This window comes from Apostichopus japonicus, chromosome 23, assembly GCF_037975245.1.
Source record: "Apostichopus japonicus isolate 1M-3 chromosome 23, ASM3797524v1, whole genome shotgun sequence".
NCBI classification, from domain to species: domain Eukaryota; kingdom Metazoa; phylum Echinodermata; class Holothuroidea; order Aspidochirotida; family Stichopodidae; genus Apostichopus; species Apostichopus japonicus.
The window spans coordinates 1683017-1704507 of record NC_092583.1 but is presented as its reverse complement, the minus strand read 5'-3'; the positions used below and the strand labels follow the sequence as shown (position 1 = coordinate 1704507).

General features: G+C 36.0%; 1 protein-coding gene across 7 annotated transcripts; it reads right to left on the bottom strand.

Annotated features, from left to right (window-relative positions):
• Window positions 1–1422: 1422 nt before the first annotated feature.
• Window positions 1423–21170, bottom strand: LOC139964573 (galactosylceramide sulfotransferase-like). Of its 7 annotated transcripts, none has more exons than XM_071966265.1 (4): window positions 20900–21170; window positions 15091–15211; window positions 13263–13423; window positions 1423–9244 (listed from the first exon to the last, which is right to left on the bottom strand). In XM_071966265.1, the coding sequence occupies exons 3-4, from the start codon at window positions 13409–13411 to the stop codon at window positions 8176–8178; spliced, it is 1218 nt and encodes a 405-aa protein (XP_071822366.1). In that variant the 5' UTR covers window positions 13412–13423; window positions 15091–15211; window positions 20900–21170; the 3' UTR covers window positions 1423–8175. The 7 variants fall into 7 exon arrangements, with proteins under 7 accessions (XP_071822366.1, XP_071822367.1, XP_071822365.1 ...); XM_071966266.1 differs by having other exon boundaries at window positions 20946–21170; XM_071966264.1 differs by lacking the exon at window positions 15091–15211 and having other exon boundaries at window positions 20946–21170.
• Between the last annotated feature and the right edge of the window lie 321 nt (window positions 21171–21491).

The window sequence follows — 21491 nt, the reverse complement described above, 5'->3', positions numbered from 1 at the left end:
ATCAATTAATCGACAGGCAGACAGACAGATAGATAGATAGATAGGAATTTCGAACGAAAAAGTGATATTATTTCTACTTAGTCGCAATTTCAATTGTTTGGGTTAATATTTCACTATTTTGTTTGTCGCAAATTTGCCAATCTATTCTCAAAGTATATATCGATTTTTTCCCCGGAAATATCAACTTACTATTTCACCGCAAAAAATCTCAAAATTTACGACAATTGAATCTCGACATTTGAATCCTCCTTTCGACTTGATATTTTTCGACGATTTACCGTTACCTACATGAAACGGGGGGAGGGGGGGGGGGAGGGGAGTTGCTTTGTTTATCTAACACTCATTTTGCTAATGTAATGGATCCATTTGAATGATTCAGCACTTCAGTGATTTGTATCGGCGCACTTGCTCGATTCCATGTGTCTTTAATACATAAGGTACGGTAACAAATACATTGAGCTGCAGCCTTATGGTAAATAGAACGGTTTCAAAAGTTGACTGGATCGGATGTCAAGATGTGAGTTCAAAGGGTAGGCCTACACTATCCCATGCATGCATACATCGACGCCGGGCCTACAAATCTGCAGTTATGTAAGTTGTATACTTAAGTACCAATGATATACAAATCGCACAACAGCTATCAACCTGATAAGTTAATAATTGTTTTGTTTTTTCATTTTAATTATTTTATGGCGCCTTGCGTTCTTGGTAGCAATCTCAGAGCAAAATGTTGTGTAAATAAAATATCAAAATGACAGAACAAGAGAGACAGGGACACCGATAAGAAAAAAAAAATGAATACAAAATGGGAATAATGGCGACGGAAGCAGTTCGCCTAATTAAAGGGTGTGAAGACTAGCGCAAAAAGAAATGCCGGTTATCTGACTTAGTTTCGAATGAGGTGTAACAAAAGTATTAGACACCACCATCGATCCCAGAAAATACACACACACAGCTTGCTACCGTCGGTAATTAGACACTAGTAAACTGTCAGTACATACAGCTGCGGTCAATACCCACAGCACAGTGTACAAACGATACAGCGATGGACATCTCAGGTCCAGCTACAACAAAACTTCACTTGCATGCAACGGAAAGTTAATTTTTTCAGATGGCCGCACGCGGTTTGGAGCGAGTCTTCAATGCCTTTAAGTTAGAAAGTAACAAGTTACAACCACTCCTATAGGGCAAAATATGAAGGAAAATAAGCGCGTGTGCATCCAGGACTTGCGCAGTGACGTGCACCTGCAAAATTTCAAAGGTGGAGAGACGTGAAATTCTAACTTTGCTCGACTTACTTAGGGACTGATCCTTTATGGAAGGGCAAGAGGCGATTTTCTTTGGCGGAGGGGGTTGGGGGTGGTGAGGGGTCCAGCCCATAGATACAACACACAACAAATTAATGAAAGCGTAACCAAAACGTTCGGTCCATTATAATCAGTTTTTATATCCTTCCCTTGTATTAATATCTGAGAACATAACTGAATTACAAATGCTAGAATAATCAAAGAAAATGAAGAAGATGAAGAAAAAACAGACCATGAAAATGAAATATTATAACAAAACATAATGAAATGTCTTTTTCATCTGACACATGATACCATTAATAACTACACGGTACAATTAAGTCACCTTTTTCAACATTGATAATTGCTTTGTTCTAATTTTCATCAAATATTTCTTGATCTGGATACCATGAAACAATTCTCTTCATATAATTAACAGAACTGATTAACGTAGACTCTGTCATATTGCAAGGCTTGATGACGATAAATACAAAAAAAAACTTAACTACAAATCCATCAACTTTTGTGAAGCGATTTTGTGGCAAAGTTGACTAAAAGCTTCCAAGATGATACTGGATTTTGCCAAAAAACAATTTTTTTTGAGTCAAGCTGACTTAACTAGTTTCTACAAGTTCACTACGAGTATACCTGTGTTTAACTGGTCTCAACACGTTTACTAGGAGTCAAGTTGACTTAACTGGTCTTGGCATGTACGGTCGCTCCTCCCACTTTGCAAGCCAGTTCGTCATTCGTCCAACTGTATCATATAGCGAAACCACCAATTCCTCCTCTAAAGTCTTCAGCTCTTGGTTTTAATTCGATATATCGCCGAGAATGATCAAACTGACTCTGCTACTTGTATTAATTATTTTGTATATTGTATTGTTAAATATTTAAAGTTTTGTATTATTCAGAACAATATAACTTCTAATCTTAAAGTTGTTCGTGTTTTCTATGCTTTCGAAAAAGAAGAAATGAGAAGAGAGTAGCACTTACTTCTTTTTTTAATTATAGTCCACGTTTCTTCCATGTTTCTCTAGACCAATCGACTTCTCCAAAAACAACAACAAATTAACATAAAATATTAAAGTTATAATGGACAATGTAGGTTCCTACATTCAATATTCTCAGGCTTTCCATTTCATTTATGTAGGTCGCTTGTATACACAGCCATACTCTCTTCCACGCCTTTGGAAAGAGACTGGATGTGAAACTTTCTTTAGACTTCTTCTTGCATAGCTGTTTACACACACTTCGACATGGGAGTTGAACTCCATATAATCCGTAAGCTCTTTGTGTGATGGAATAAGCATAGGGTGTTTAAGATAATGGAGAGATGTCAGGCTTAAATGTCTTTGCAGTTACGGTTGTAATCTTCGTAATGCTTCAAGCCCATTACTACGATGGTGATTATAATGGAGGATAAGAACGAATAAAGGCATCTCTTGTGGAATGCTGCAGCTAAATGTTGCGTCGAGCTATGATATCCTCAGATATGGCTTACAGCCATTCCCAACCCGTCCTAACTTATAGCCTACCTAGTATAATCTTATAGCCAACCCGTACTAATTAACTTATAGCCTAGCTAGTATAAGCTTATAGCCAACCCGTCCTAACTTATAGTCTAGCTAGTATAAGTATATTGCCAACCCGTCCTAACGTATAGCCTATAGCTATATGGTATAAGCATATTGTCAACACGTCCTTTATACGCGCATTGCAGCACTGCAGCGGTCAGTGACAGACCCGGTTGGACGTTTGATAACATTTCAGATTAAACAAGTAGTTGTAATGTATATGATGGATCTTGATATACACACATATACATCCATGCATATACATATTTTGTGACGTTATTAATATATTGAATAAATTGAGTGAATAAATTACTTTTCTGTATAGGCCTATGTATTTGTATATTCCCATGTGTATACTTATGTTCTCATGTACTTGTTGTCACGTTAGTTCTTCATTGTGAATTTCGTATGAATTTCTTGTTTTATTACTTTTCCACATATATATTGATATCTCTTCACTTGACTTGTCTTAGATAAGCTGTTTTTTTTCTTTCTAGTATCACTCAGTATTTTTCTAGTTTTGATCTGTACTACTTATTTCTTATACTTTGCAGAAGGTTTAAATAAAAAACATGCTGCCCTCTAATTTTGCATGGTAACCTGATTTAACTGGTCTCTGCGTGATTCTATATAGGAGTCGATAAAACTATAAAATGCTCTTCGTAACCACCAACCACATCCCTTTAAGAGTTCTATCCTCAAGTGATGGTTAATGAGCTTGTAATTATGGCTTCCACTAAGTAACCTATTTTTTCTAACCTATTATAAATGAATATTAAAAACAAGTACTGGAGAATTTGGAAATTTTCAACTTTTCCTTCATTGTTAGAAATGATGCTTGAATAGTCATCTCGATGAAATATATATATTGTTGTGAGATTTAAATATCTTAAATATTTCGAAAGCAAATAAACCCAAAGTAACTCAGTTCTCAGAATGATGAGATTCTACCTCGAGCGGGCCAGGCACATAGCCAAGGGGGGGGGGGGCGAAGGGGCGACCGCCACCCCCTTGAGCATATTTTTTATGATATCGCTAGTAATTTCAAAGTAGAAAATGCTTAGATGCAACTTACAAGGCCTGGGAAGTGCCATTTCCAGCCATCTGGGAGGCACTTTCGGCCAAAATTTTATTCTACGCTTAGATAGTTTGTCTACAGGCTTCGCCCCTCCCTTGGCAACTTCCTCGCTACGCGCCTACAGTGGGCACTGAGAATATCCAGTAATATAGTTAGGAAAGATGTAGAGTTGATCGTGAAATCAAGTAAATCACTGACAGAAATTGACAGAAATATTAAATAATGTATATAACAAGGTGGTCAATATGTTTTATTGATAAGAGTTATCATTTTAATAATCCTGCACTCTCATAAATTAATTTCTATTTTCGGTGTATTGAAACGGGTTTTTTTTTGTGAAGAAATCTTAGATAAATGGAACAAGAAAATCAGAACAAGGTACATGATATTGCCAAAAATGTATTTCCTAGTCTCAATATTGAATTGCAATAGATATTAAAAAAAAGCGTTAATTACGCTTTGACTATACAATTCGTAAATTAAAAAAATGTTAATTAATGGAATGGGCTTTGCAAATATAACTTGTCTGAAAGCTTATATATGCGAAAGCATAGTTTTCATATGAACAGCAGTTATGACCCATAACCATTCTATACGTAAGCACATGAATTAAAGATTGATTTGTGAACACTCATTTGTAGGGGTGAACAGTATGATTTTAAAAGTCAATAATCGATATGTTTGTGAACACTCATTTTATGTGTGAACACTCATTATCATGTGTGTACACCTATTATTTGTAAGAACACTCATTATATATGCATTAGCCTGTGAATAATCGATATATCGGTGAACACTCATTTTATGTGTGAACACTCATTATCTATATGTGTGTACACCTATTACCTGTGTGAACACTCATTATATATGCATTATATATGCATTAGCCTGTGAATAATCGATGTATGTGTGAACACTTATTTTATGTGTGAACACTCATTATCTATGTGTGTGTACATTTTGTATTTGTGTGAACACTCATTATATATGCATTAGCCTGTGAATCTTCGATATATTGGTGAACACTCATTTGATGTGTGAACACTCACTTATATACATGTGTACACTGATGTGAAACTTAAAAAGCAATAAACAAACAGCCTTAAATATCATATTAAGAAGCAGAAAAAATCTCTATCGACACAAAAATTGGCAAAAAATAAGCAAAAGGTAACATATACTAACACATAAGCATTGTCATATCCACCCTGTCTTAAAAAACCTGCACTGGCTACCTGTAAAATATCGTATTATGTATAAAATCTCCTTATTGTTTATAAATCACCTAAAGGATATGGTCCAATGTATATTTCTGACTTATTACATATTTATGTCCCCTCTCGTAATCTAAGATCCAGCTCTCAATTTTTATTATCTGAAATTAAGTCCAAACATTCTTGGGGGGGAGGGGGGGGGGTAGGTCATTTATTGTTTCTGCCCCTCGCTTATGGAACCAACTCCCCTAAAAAATCAGACAAGCATCTACTCTCTCTAACTTTAAGAAGAGCATCAAATCCCACTTAATGACAAAAGCTTTTATATGATCTTATACCATTAAGTTTTTCTTCTGTCATTGTTTTGTATTATTCTGTATTATTTGTATCATTTCTCATTGTCAATTGCGCCATGAACATTCTTTGAGTGGTGTGTGCGCATTATAAGTCGTATTATTATTATTATTATTATTATTAGTATTATTATTATTATTATTCTGAGAACTGTGGCAATATGGGCTGCTAGGTTCAAATTTATTCTGAGTGATATAAAACGTAAACAAAAATATAAAAAAGTGAAAAATCGCAAATGACCGTGAATTACCGAACTTGAATTCAATTCTGTTGTCACAAAAACATGAAAGGTTTTTTTTTGCACACCTTAAATGTTAATTGTTCCTTCAAATAACACCGTCCTTGTCAACGTTCACATGCTTGTATACCGAAAAAAAATTAGCATACAAAAATTCTTTTGTCAAAGGCTAAAGGTTTCAACAAATGATGAAATCACACACAAGCAAGCAAACAAGCAAGGAAGCAAGCATAGAAACAAATAAGTAAATAACTAAACAACACAAAAAAACAATAACTGAATAAATGAACAATAATAATAACAATACTACTACTCCAATTACTAATAATAATGGTGGTAATAATAACAATAATAATACTAATACTAATACTACTACTACTACTAATAATAATAATAATCATAATCATAGCATTAACTATACGTTATCACATTTTACGTGGTGGACCAGCAGTAACGGTACCCAACGGAGGGGTAGGGTTGTATTATAGGGTTAGTAACATATTGCAATAAGTACTTGTAACCCAACTTTTTTTCTGTGGTGGGGGTGGGGAGGGGAGTGCACATTATGAGGAGTTCATTCGAACGATAGGAACTTAAAGGCTGACTTTCGCTAGAATTTAGTCTTGATATGTTATAGTCCAAGGAAAAAGATTTTGTTAGTAATGTGTCTTTAGCTGTTCTATGTTGCTAGATATTCACATTTTTTAAGAGATTTTAAATCGCTGGAATGCTCCTTTAAAGGCCTTTGTCTGATGACGACGTCAGATCCTCAGTATAAGTCTAAATGTTAATGGTAATCCAAAAATAGTATATAAACAATAGAGTTACCCTGTGGTGACTTTCAAGATACCATTTCTCTTTGAAACTTCGTTGGAACTAACATGTCATTTGAAGTCTTATGATTGCCATTGAGTTTTTGTGCCGCATATGACCTAAATAATATAGTCCGTGTTTATTAGGCTGTATAGTTCAGCCACTTTAATTGTTGTACCTTAGCTATTTTAAAGGGTAATTTCTCAAACACTAAAAGTGGTCTAGAAACACACAATCTGGACTCGAAGCAGTGATTGGCTAGTGGTCTACAAACATATCAAAATGAATTTTCTGCCTAAAGACACCCTTTAAAAACAAACAAACAAACAAACAGATTGATAACGTCTTCAACGTGAGAATTAACTATGACAGTTTTAAGACGTATGCTATCGATGAAGAGGTACGTGGGATCTAGGAAAAAGGCTAGACGAAACATTCTAAAACATTTTCTCAGGCACCCTGAAAACCTGAGATTCAAACTTTGCTGATAAATATCTGGAAAATTCTGAAGAATTTGACCCGCGTAAATCCCACGAGAGGAGGTCCATTCCCCCCTTCTCCTCTTTTACAACCTCCAGTCCAACTCACAGCCCCCTTGCCCCACCCACGCTCCGACGAAAAGGAAACGAGAGTATTAAAACCTTCTTTCCTTTCGTAAATGGCACAACCCTGATAGCAGGGCAAATGACGTAAGGCGATATCAATGAGCTATAATAACCATGTATGTATGTATGTATGTATGTATGTATGTATGTATGTATGTATGTATGTATGTATGTATGTATGTATGTATGTATGTATGTATGTATGTATGTATGTATGTATGTATGTATGTATGTATGTATGTATGTATGTATGTATGTATGTATGTATGTATGTATGTATGTATGTATGTATGTATGTATGTATGTATGTATGTATGTATGTATGTATGCATGCATGCATGCATGCATGCATGCATGCATGCATGCATGCATGCATGCATGTATGTATGTATGTATGTATGTATGTATGTATGTATGTATGTATGTATGTATGTATGTATGTATGTATGTATGTATGTATGTATGTATGTATGTATGTATGTATGTATGTATGTATGTATGTATGTATGTATGTATGTATGTATGTATGTATGTATGTATGTATGTATGTATGTATGTATGTATGTATGTATGTATGTATGCGAGTATGTATGTATGTATGTATGAGAGTATGCATGTAGGCCTATGGATGTATGTATGTATTGGCTTGTCTATCCTAACATAGCTATTCAGTAACTAATACGCGAGTCTAACATTCTAAGGTGGAACGGTTGAAATAGGCAAGAATTACTCACGACGGTTTCCTTCGATATATATAATCTGAAAGTCCAAAGGTCTACAATTACAGCAAATAAAAGAAGAAGAAAAAATAGCACTTATCAACGATCGCTTTAAAAAACAGTGTTGGTCTTCTATTGATTATACGTTATCACAGACCATACGTTATACGTAGGCCTATAAGTGACAATTCATCCGAATAATAATAATCATAATAATAATAATGATTATAAAATAACAACAACAACAATAATATTATAAGTTCAATGAACCTATTGTAATTTCTTGGGCAATCATCCATATTTCTTTTTCATATAAGTTCGAATAAGTTTCGTGTATCCGATGTCGGCTCTTAGAATCCTGGTGCACCTTTCTGTATTATTCTTAAGTACAAATTTATCTTCTCTCCTATCTTCTCTGTCAAGTCTATAAGAATCGATACATTGATCAAAAGCTTCCTGGTTTAATTGTCTAAAAAATTTCAAGTCTCTCTGAAAATCTTTACCGTAAGCATCTACTTTCTTCCAAAATGTCCGATTGAAGTGATCATATAGTAAAACATCTCCATGGTTCCATTTTTTAATCTTCGCTATTAATTCGTCACTTTTCTGAAATCGATGACTTGAACTTCTGACCCCAGCTGATATGTATAAAATATCTTCATAATCCCAACACAATAATTTTCTTAATAGAATGAGAGACTCGTCGTAATATTCTCTGATCAAAACAAGGTCCAATTCCTCGTCCAAGTCTTGAATTGCGCCCTCTAATTTGACGTCATCCTCATCGAACTCATGCTCGAAACCTAAATCGAATAATTGTCCATTTCTACTCAGTTGCCACATTTTAAACTTTTTCCAATATTTCTTCGGGTCTTTCATATAAGCCTCCAAATGTGTTTCTCCCTCTAGTTTATTAATCGTTTTGTACATTTCGAAATATCCGAAAGCCGATTCCAATTGGTCTTCGGGCTTTCGTAGGATGGTGACGTAGACTGCATTCGGTATCAATAGACTCATCTCCTTACGATCATATCTGGCGTGATTCGCTAAAATGTCAAACGTCTTCTTCTTCATCTTAGGGAACGATAACACATCTTTGCGATTAAATTTGCCAGGAAAGGATAGAACGTGGCTTTTTCCCGTAACGAACGTCAAATTGCGATAATAACCGTATCGCTCAAAGATGGAAGCAGTTGTTGTACTCGCTGTTTTGTGTGTCTTTATAAACACTATCTTCTGTTTTGGTGAACATTCTGGCTCATGTGTGGAAACCAATGTGTTATTATTATTATTATTACTCATATCTCCCCACTCTAACTCAGCGAGAGGCGCAAAGCTTCGGTAAAGTCCTGCAGTTAACCTTCAAATGGAAATCGAAAAAACGGTGACAACATTTATTTCATCACATTAATTCGTTGAAACTAATTTTTCAAGAAGTCTAGTGAACGAAAAAACCTTTTTTTTTGTTCCAGCCCCCTCCCCACCCCCTCTCATCATCTCCTTTCGACATTAGAAGGGGTTTCCAATAATTGTCAAAACAAAGGATTGGGCGGCCATTTGAAAACCATTGGAGATTGGTCTAACGTCCGCTCCATCCAACCAAAGATTTTGAGTGGTAAAAGTGTTTCTTACTAAGATAATTAGGCCTATCTCCTCTTTCCCATGTTGTGATCATATAATTGTCCCCCTGGGGGGAAATATTTACACATTGTAATTATTTAAAATCTGTTCATTTTGTCAATAGGGACCCAAGTATTGACAGATAGGTATTGAAATGAGGTTTTAATTTTTATAATTTTTTTATAATTAAGCTAATTAGATATGCAAATATGTAAATGAGGTTATGATACAAACAATGTACTTTTTTGCCCATGGATTTGAAATTATTTTGATGAAATTTGCTGGACTTTTGATAGTTTGATGAGTTCAAGACATGTTATTTCATTAGTAAAATATAATTTGATGTTTGAATGTGAGGAATATGACTGATTTTCCCCCCTCCAAACAAACAAATGTATTCTGTAATACATTGGTAGCCACGCGTAACGGTAAGTCTATATATACCAAATTGCGCTACATACACAATACATAGTACATACAGTGTGCAACTATCCCAGCAAAAAATGTACCCTAATTTTACCGCGGTAAACTATGGTAAATGTGTGGTAAATAGGGTAAATGTGTGGTAAAATTGTGGTAAAATCAACCGCGGTACAACAAGTTACCGCATTTTTACCATGGTATTACCGCGGTAAAAGTATGGTAAAAGTGCGGTAAATTTACCGCAGTTTTACCATTATATTACCGCGGTAAAAGTAGGGTAAAAGTGCGGTACATTTACCGCGGTAAATTTACCGCAGTTTTACCATGATATTACCACGGTATAAGTAGGGTAAAAGTGCGGTACATTTACCGCGGTAAATTTACCACAGTTTTACCATGGTACTACCGCGGTAAAAGTGTGGTACATTTACTACGGTAAACTTACCACAATTTTACCATGGTATTACCGCGGTAAAAGTAGGGTAAAAGTGTAGTACATTTACTACGGTAAATTTACCGCAGTTTTACCATTATATTACCGCGGTAAAAGTAGGGTAAAAGTGTGGTACATTTACTATGGTAAATTTACCATAGTTTTACCATGATATTTCTGTAGTAAAAGTAGGGTAAGTTAATATGGTACATAAACTACATAGGTGAAATTCCTACAATTGTGCCATGATTAACCACAGTAAAAATAGGGTAAAACTATACGGTGCAATTATACTATGGTAAATTTACCATAATTGTACCATGATTTTACCACAGTAGAACATATATGGGTCACACTATGAAACATGATGGTACATTTACAGCAATTTTTCCATGATTTTGTCCCATATTTTTGCAATACTGATATGACAAACCTTTTGTTCTACTCATATCTTAATGTTGGCAATATAAATTACCTGTGGATATGAGTTGAATAAAGAAGAGAGACAAGCGGCTATTCTTATATGTTATAGTATGCATCTCTTTTCCTAAAAAAAAAACAAGCAGAGGATAGATGCATAGAGAATTCCTTCATGGAATCCCTGATAAATTTGAGATGAGACAGCAATTAATTCTTTTTTCTTCATTATTAGGGAGAACCTAAAAGTCTTTAAAATGAAAAAAAGAATTATAAAAACTAGCACACATAAGGCATAGCTTCTGTGCCTCAACACTGTGGCACACAAAAATTGACCAATCAGTGTCCTCAGATTTGGGTATTCTCTGTCAGGTCCATTAAATGACATGACAAGTCTATGTATCTATAATCTCCCCCGTAGGACCTCTTGCGAGGTCGAACAGGGGTTAATTCCTTTATTGTCAGATTGGAGCGGTGAGGTGGCAGAACGGGAGAGTACACGTCTGCAGTACCTGAGGTCCCTGGTTCAAACCTTTGAAGACAAAAAAAAAGTCCATGTGACCCCCTCGGAAAAAGGTTGTTTATTGATGCAGGCTGTCTTATGTGCAAAATAAAGCTATGGGAAGCTCTCTAGTGTATTCCTATCTCGAGTAATGATTTTCTAAAAGCATGTCTTCACATGTGTTCATTTACGGGCAATCGGGAATTTAAGAGGTCGTTTTGAGTTGTTGAGTAAATCTGCAAAGATTTCCTTCAGAAACGTGAGCATATTGACCAATGTTAACTGGCACCCGCTGAAGATACGGTATGCCTGTATGACCATGGAGCAATAAAGAGTTTATAGCTCCATTGTATGACATGCGGGCATGTTTGAGCTTTCCTGAAACGGGGACAAACTTTGAACATGACTTGTGGTTAGGGCGGTATAGTATTCTCACCCTTAATTCCAAACATAAGGATAATATCATGTCCGAATGTGTCGAAGAAGTCATCAATAATTCTTGCAACTTTAAAGCAGCATTTTGCGTTGGGTCGCCTTTTTCCACCTTTTTAACATGTGCATCGATTTGTTTTAGATGTATCAATCATAAAACAGCAAACTAAGATACCATCCAAGTTTCACCCTGCCAAGAGCGTTAATTAGCGAGTAATTAACGATTTATGTCGATAACGAGTAAAAGTGTCCTCGACAAAGTTTTCATATCTCCAAATCCACTAGTTTGAATTCCACCAATCAGTGAACAGTATGTTTATTCATGAGCATTTTGCGTTTGGTCGCCGTTTTCTACTTTTTTGACATGTCCATCGAGTTTTTTACATACTTTTTACATCAAATCACAAAACAGCAAATTAAGATATTAGCCAAGTTTTTCCGTGCCAAAAACGTTAATTGGCGAGTATTCCACATACAAAATTAATCGCATTCAGTTCCCAAACCCACTAGTTTGAATTCAACCAATCAGAGATGCAAGTTTAGTTATGAGCCGTTGCTAAAAATAGATTCAAGACTTTGCGTTGGTACAACCAGGGAGTTGTTATGCAACTGCCTGGTACAACTGCCATATAGACTGTACACAAATCAAGCGTGGTGTTATATTACTTATCTGTCAATGACGTTCGTAGTGTTTAAATATTCATATTATGGGCGAGGTTTATTGGGTTCCCAACGGAAAATATCTTGGAGAACAACAAAGTTGAAAGTTGCAAATTTTTCGACTTTCATGTCGCTGCAAAATGCTGCTTTAAAGCAGCATTTTGCGTCCTTTTCTATGATTTTTCTCAACCTCACTGATTCTATACTTTGCCATAATGACATACATAACTAGCTAATCTATTTATATTTTACTTCAAATGGTGGCATGAAAGTCGAAAAATTTGCAACTTTCAACTTTGTTGTTCTCCAAGATATTTTCCGTTGGGAACCCAATAAACCTCGCCCATAATATGAATATTTAAACACTACGAACGTCATTGACAGATACGTAATATAACACCACGCTTGATTTGTGTACAGTCTATATGGCAGTTGTACCAGGGAGTTGCATAACAACTCCCTGGTACAACCAACGCGAAGTCTTGAATCTATATTTAGCAACGGCTCATAACTAAACCTGCATCTCTGATTGGTTGAATTCAAACTAGTGGGTTTGGCGGAATTGTATGCAATTAATTTTAACTGTGAAATTTGTCGAGGACACTCTTCTCATTTATCGACATAAATCGTTAATTACTCGCTAATTAACGCTCTTGGCAGGGTGAAACTTGGATGGTATCTTAGATTGCTGTTTTATGATTGATACATGTAAAAAAATCGATGCACATGTTAAAAAAGTGGAAAAAAGCGACCCAACGCAAAATGCTGCTTTAAGACTTATTGATTGAGAGGGGGAGGGGGGGCCTTTATAGTAGTAAAGCTAAAAGTTTTACCAGAAGCTGACTTTTCACAGACCGAAAACTTGAAATCGAGGCAAAACCATTAACTTACCTTACATTCGATTTGAAAAGTGGCTTCAAGCGAGGTAAGTTGACTTGGTGTAGTAGCCCTAAGATCGCAACGATTACATACAGGGACAAAGAGATAACAACGATTATCCGTTTGGACTGTAAACATATTGTCTTCGTCTGCGGAACCATGTTAGCAAGATACTAGAAGGAAACATTTCGAAATATATAGAACCGATTATATTTGAATATTTCAAATAGTTTACAGCAATTCTGTCAAGCTTCCTCACCGACGATCTTTACCAAATTTGGTATGTGCGACATACAAAACACACACACACACGCATACATGTTTATATGTATATCTCTGTTATGGAATATTGATTTATTAATTTTACTTGATAAACCATAATCAAAGGAATAGATAAAAAAAAACCTTTACTATGTGTAGAGTCAGTATGATCTATTTTGTACAAAATAAATAAGGTAAACGACACATATATACCAATTACCGTTAGAGCTATTAATATATCACATAAATATGAAAATCATCTTAGGTACATTCAAATCGCGATGCGACTCATATATATTCGTAGTACGACCGGTAAATATCATATATTACTTAACTTTTAAGACTTTTAAGGCTTAAGGCTTTTAATGTCGAACTACGTTTGGGTCCAGCTGTAAGGGCACATAGCAGATGACCAGGTGGCCCCGCCCCCTCTTTACTCCATGCAGCACTGTCAACATTTTTTTTATTCTTCTTCTTTTATAATCTAGTTGTTCATTTGTCCTTTAAAGGTTCACACAATTGGTATTTTGAATTTACCTAACAATGCATTATCTTTCAGTTCCAGTGCTTCATTAATAATTTGTAATGTAATAACAGCCTATATGAATTTCTCCTGTTAATTAATGTTTTCTAGGCTTAGATAACGACGTAGAAGTATACAGAACAAACAAATAGAGACCTCAAGATTTTTATGTGTCGCTTAATCTGCTTGTAAACCATGATTTAATTCCTTAAAATTCCATTTAAAGCCACGCAACTACACACATACGCACACTCACCCACGTACAAATAAACATACACCTAGTCGTTATCTTTGAACATTGGAATAAGATGAAAGCTGTGCGGCACATAGATATAGTCAACGGAGTTTTCACACTGTCATAAGTGAGTTATCTGTTACATCTTGGGGCAAACCGACTAATGTGCTTAGTATACACAAAACAAGCCTTTATAGACAATATATCAACAAAAGCAGGTAAACATCATTCAGGTTATAGTCTATCCAGCATAAAGAACAAACACAGCTAAGTCAATGAGGGGATGGGCATTTTGGGGGTCTACTGGCAGGGGTACCCCACCAATATAAATTACTGGAAATGCCCATCACTTACATTTGAAGTAATACCTATCATTTTCCAGTAGGTTTCAACTGGTTACCTCATGAGCTGACCTAGGTCAATGAGGGGATGGGCATTTTGGGGGTCTACTGGCAGGGGTACCCCACCAATATAAATTACTGGAAATGCCCATCACTTACATTTGAAGTAATACCTATCATTTTCCAGTAGGTTTCAACTGGTTACCTTATGAGCTGACCTAGGTCAATGAGGGGATGGGCATTTTGGGGGTCTACTGGCAGGGGTACCCCACCAATAAAAATTACTGGCAATGCCCATCCCTTGTATCTGAAGTCCTAACCAACATTTTCCAGTAGGTTTCAAGTGGTTACCTCATGAGCTGACCTAGGTCAGCCGTGAGGGGTCAATTATTGATCACTGGCAGGGGTACCCCACCACCAATAATTACTGGCAATAGCCATTTGTTGCTCTTGGGGCCATATCTGACACATTGTACTTACTTTGATGTGGTTACCATGAAAGCTGATCTAGGTTAGCTATCAGGTGACTTTAAAATTGCTCTCCCAGCCACACCCACCACAGCCGGTTTGCCAGTCGTCTGGTTTCATATACAGGAATGCACTGTGAACATTGTGATGTACAAGGCAATTGGTTACCTTCCCAGCTAACCGAACCCTCTGGGCTCCCGGTCTATTGGGATCATTATTAACATGATTAACATAATTATTAAGCTTTGAAAAATAACTTGGTGTTATGCTGTGCAAAGCTAATAATTATTTGGTAAAGCTGCTATTCCTGGCTTATAATTTGAGGGACCTAGATTTAAATGTATACCTCCCAATATGTTATAAAATTTTAATGTAAATGTATGTTTAGGATAACGTGAGTTATCATGTGCTATATCTGTATCTGTGCTTACACGTATATCATATTTTCTGTTCACAGGTCAATAATGGTGCAGATTTTGGCTTCCTGAAGACAAGTGGGAGGCCATTTGTAGTTAAGAGAAACACTTTTTGTTCGTGAAGACTTAACTGGTGTCGATTTGGGGTACCACTTTAAAACGAAAGTCATGAGGAACCCTTGCCCAAGATTCAACTTTGCATTATTGTGCAGTGCTATACTTTTGCGATTCATGTTTGATCCATTAACTTGTCTTAACTTTGTTGGAATAAAATCAGATTTTCAGATTTTTGTTTACAGTGATTTCTTCTCTATCTGTCGAAAGTCAGCCTTTGTAGACATCAGAAGTTTTATCAGAAATAAATACTGCCAACGTACACATTATTTGTGCTTCTTCTGCTCTCTTTTCTTTCAGTGATGCTAGTCAGTGAAACTAGTCGGGTTTAATTCTTTCAGTGATTCTAGTCAGTGCAACTAGTCAGTCGATACCGACTAAGAAAGGTTAGTCGGGAGAGGCACCATCCTGACTAATGTAAAACCTGCTATAAACTAGTCGGTGGCTGGTATAAATTAGTCGGTAAAGACCGACTAATGTCACCAACTAATGTAACTGACTAATATACATTTACCGACTAAGAAATTGTTGATCGACTAAGCTGACGGACTAAGATGACCGACTAAGAAATCCAACTGACTAAGGAATAAATTAGTCGGTATAGCAACTGATTAAGGCTGTGTTAGTCAGGAGAGGCACCAGATGGACTAACGTTATGTTAGTCGGTGAACCAATTTAAGTTTTCAGTGTACAACTCATGCCTATGGAAGCGTGGGGACATTAATATTATATGTATTATCTTAGATTACAAATAAATTCATGTGTTTGCACTGAAACCCTTTACAAGGTGTACTTACTATATAAAGAGAAGTGCAACTCATAAGCAAGAATATTTTGACATAATGTGGTAGCCCATACATGCAATACAGACACAACTCTTTAAATGTACATTAATATTCACACAGATTGAAACAGATTGAAAGAGGAAGGTGCCAACTGCATTATCAGTACGCAGCTGGTACGGTACGGTGCCAGCATTATTTTAATATATGCCAGCATTAATTTGAATTTATGTCCACATCAAATCAATTTTATGTAGACATAAAAAAGTCCTGCCTCCTGATATGTCGTCATAATTTCTGAATTTTGTCCACTGTGGCCAACCATACACGTTGTGATATTTGAGAGTGCACACACATGAGAGCCTATACTATACAAACTTTGCTATCTCTACACGGGACAGCAACGTTACAATTAGTTGCATTGAGACCGTCGGTATAATGCGCTATATAAATAAGTTATTTTAACAAAATACGTTGTGTTTATTGAGCACGATAAATGCAAAAATGTTTGCAGACAATGGTAAGGACTATTAGTCAAACAAATCACAGGAAATTTGGAAACGCATCATTGACTGCTTTCAGCATGAAACTTCTTTGTAACGGGAGTGTTTTTAACCTTCTACTTTGCGGTTGATTGTTATCATTTATTTGTTTTGAAACAAATTCAATCATCTATACAAAGGATTTGAAGAAATGTCGGTTCTTTTGAGAAGTTGCGGTTATTTTAAAAGAAAGAAAGAAAGATATTATTCCAAAAAGTACGAAAACATGTTATTGGAAACCTGCTCAAATCCCGAATCCTGTGTCGTTGTACTCTTGTTTACACAATTTACACGTTGACACTGAGGGTTATATCTACGATTTGTGCAAACAGATGAATATTATTTTTTTTCAACTCCCTGGTTTAAAGTTGCAGGTAAAAAGGCATGTCTATTAAGTGTTTATATGAATGAGGAATTGTTATAACGGAACGCCGTTACTCTTTTAGAGATGTGTAACCATTTTCTTTAAAACTTTCCTAGCTTCCAAAATTGTTATTATTTTGAATTCTTATACATGAACTCATACTTTCATTTGTGGCTTCATCATCTGTTACTAACAATGTGTTCAAATTTGTTGTATCACAGTGTTCTTGAGTTTAATTGTTTCTACCTGGTAAGTTGCATCACATAATTTAAAAAACAAAAAAGCACCTACGGTTACAGTTTACCGTTAATCAATGAATCACAGGTAGGGATGTGTCTGTTGTATAAAGGTTTACAAGATTGATTGCCCTACACAACAAACAATAACAACACCACTGAACTGAACTGAACAATGTGGCAACAAACACGTATTTAATGTAAATCCCACCCGTACAGTATACCCACAAAGAAATGTGTAATACCCACACGTTTATAGTACTCGAGTCCAGCTTTCTGCACTCGGACTTAAGACCAATTCCAATTTGGTATATCATCTTGCTTGGCAGATCTCTTATTTCTGAAGTTTACTCTTTGAGTGTCCAAAATGAGCACTTATGTAAGGAGTCAATGCAGTCTCACACATTTAGCCACACATACAATGAATATCTTCTTGTTGAAAGCAAATCCTATGCAGCCAATGCTTTGATTGGTTGCTGCTATTCGTCATATGGTAGATTCTTTGGCATAAACGATAGTGGCTTTGTAATTTATATAGAGACTGTGTGTATACGATAATTCCCACAATATAACTCCATTTCAATTAGATCCTTTCATTGTTCAAACTGTTTCAAAGTTATGGTTACAAAGATAAAACGGTGATCATTAGATGTAATTTTGATCTTAGTAATACAGTGAAAAGCAGTGTGATGTGACAAACAATAATTCACAATGACACAGGCTGTCCTGAAATGACCATTGACCTCAAAAACTGGCTTCTTGTACTAAATGTGATACATCAAAATACTAAATATGACATCTGTCCTTGTTAAAATATTGTGATAAACAATGGTTTCCACAATTTGACCCCTGGTGAACTCAAACGAATATATGACCTCCGCCCACAACATATCACAATATTGGGACTACTAGCCCCATTTATCATCTACATGGCTGGCTGGTGAATGCCAGCTGAACATACACTCTCAGGCGCGTATCCAGGGAGAGGCGTTGGGGCGTGCGCCCCCGGGTAAGAAAAAGAGGAGAGAAAAAGAAAAGAGAAGAAAGGGGAAAAAAGGGGGGAAAAGAGGAGGAAGGAAGGGAAAAGAAAAAGACAAAAGAGAGAAAAGTAGAAAGGGAGAAAAGGAGGGAGCAGAAGAAAAACGCCAAGACATCGACAAGATGGTGGCGCTCCGCTTAGAGCCCCTGTTTATGATAATGTGAGCTATCATGTGCTATATCTGTATCTGTGCTTACACGTATATCATATTTTCTGTTCACAGGTCAATAATGGTGCAGATTTTTGGCTTCCTGAAGACAAGTGGAAGGCCATTTGTAGTTAAGAGAAACACTCTTTGTTCGTGAAGACTTAACTGGTGTCGATTTGGGGTACCACTTTAAAACGAAAGTCGTGAGGAACTCTTGCCCAAGATTCAACTTTGCATTATTGTGCAGCACTATACTTTTGCGATTCATGTTTGATCCATTAACTTGTCTTAACTTTGTTGGAATAAAATGATATTTTCAAATTATTGTTTACAGTGATTTTTTCTCCATCTGTCGAAAGTCAGCTTTTGTAGACATCAGAAGTTTTATCAGAAATAAATATTGCCAACGTACACATTATTTGTGTTTCTTCTGCTCTCTTTTCTTTCAGTGATTCTAGTCAGTGAAACTAGTCGGGTTTAATTCTTTCAGTGATTCTAGTCAGTGCAACTAGTCAGTCGATACCGACTAAGAAAGGTTAGTCGGGAGAGGCACCATCCTGACTAATGTAAAACCTGCTATAAACTAGTCGGTGGCTGGTATAAATTAGTCGGTAAAGACCGACTAATGTCACCAACTAATGTAACTGACTAATATACATTTACCGACTAAGTTATCGTTGATCGACTAAGCTGACGGACTAAGATGACCGACTAAGAAATCCAACTGACTAAGGAATAAATTAGTCGGTATATCAACTGACTAAGGCTGTGTTAGTCGGGAGAGGCACCAGATGGACTAACGTTATGTTAGTCGGTGGACCAATTTAAGTTTTCAGTGTACTCGGCCGATGCTGCATAATTTGACTTTGCATGGATGTCAACGGTATGACCTCAACATAAGGGGACACAACTTGTACATCGGGAAGAGGGTATCTCGGGGTGTGATGGAAGGCGGGGGCTACCGTGTAGGCAGTGATTAAAGGAAACCTGCGATTGCGTATAGGAGCGATTGCGTATAGGAAGCATTTTTCATACATGTCTAAAAAGCAGTAAACTAAAGCGCACCGGCTACATAATACGGAGTTGCTTGTCTTTAATAATTAGAACGATGAGCTCAAACTAATACACGCTACGAAAAATTGTATAAATTTTTATAAAGGAAAAACCCCGTTGCACTCAGAAGAAGAAGAATGAAAAACAACAAAATTACGACAGTTTAAGTAAGTTAGTTGCCAAAAAAGTGGTCGAAAGTTGGTCGAAATTGTCTGCAGTTATACGGTACACTTGATTTGTGGCAACAATTTACGCAAAGTTGGTTGGATTTACAAACGTACCCAATGTTATAGGTAAACAAATTGGTCCAACCTTTTTAACAGAGTATGCTGTTTGAGTTGGGTGTGACATTAATTAACACATCATAGCAGAAATTAATTGGACAGCTTTCAATTTAACTGAAAGGTGTACACCAATTGAAAAAAACGAAGATAAAAAATTTAAAAAAATCATCTCTTAGACAGTGTTGATACGAAGGGGGAAAAAATGGTGTCCCTACACATTTAAACTATACCATATATGATTTTACACTATTAAATATTGTAACAATGTTACCGAATTTTAAGATTTTGATAAACTAAAAACAAAGAGGTTAATTTTAGAGGTAGGCTACTTGTAACCTTATTCAGACCGCATTGAGCATCAGTAGGCCTATAGTACTAGATTGTAGCCAAATTAACACGAAAGAACTACAGCTTCGTGGGTTTGATTCTCGGAGACGAAATATAAATGTTCTTTGTTCTTTTCTCCTTTTTCATCTTACTTATCCTTTGTATTCTTTTGACTTTTGTAATTTAACTATTCACCATTTATATTTATATTATGTGGGATATAAATCAAACTGAAAATATGTTTTGGTAAAACTGTACAAAATATTAAAAGAGCCTTACCGACATCCTTGCAATTTTCTTAAGCAGAAAACAGAATCACCACCATGATGTCAAAGTAACTAGCAAAGTAATATATAAACAAACAGAGAGGTGATATTCTGAGATTAAAGGATTCCTTTTATGAGCCTTCCGTCGCCATCATATTTGAATAATAGTTCATTAACACAGATAGAAATGTTACATGGTCTTTATGTTAGGCTACTTATTAGAATAATAAGAATTTAACTGTGTACTCACCGGATAACATGTAGCCTATTATAGAAAATAAATTGGCGAGCCTAACCTTTCATGCTAATGTGGTAGGTCGCTTTATCTAATGTCTTCCGACAGACCTTTCGCCACGTACCAGTGTATTCTGAACATTTGGTGTATTTGCTTTTCTTGTAAGCTTTGCGCTGATCGGGGTATTCAGTTGCTTACCGGCGTTGCAAACCGCATTGAGGTTATTCTATCGGATTTAGCTTCGTGTGACGTCAGGAGGTATACAACTCCAGTCCGGCTGTAGCTAAGTAAACGCTTAATTAATAATGATAATTACAATGACATAAGAATAGGGATATGAATAGGAATGGGGAATAAGAATCAATCAATCTATCAATTAATCGACAGGCAGACAGACAGATAGATAGATAGATAGGAATTTCGAACGAAAAAGTGATATTATTTCTACTTAGTCGCAATTTCAATTGTTTGGGTTAATATTTCACTATTTTGTTTGTCGCAAATTTGCCAATCTATTCTCAAAGTATATATCGATTTTTTCCCCGGAAATATCAACTTACTATTTCACCGCAAAAAATCTCAAAATTTACGACAATTGAATCTCGAC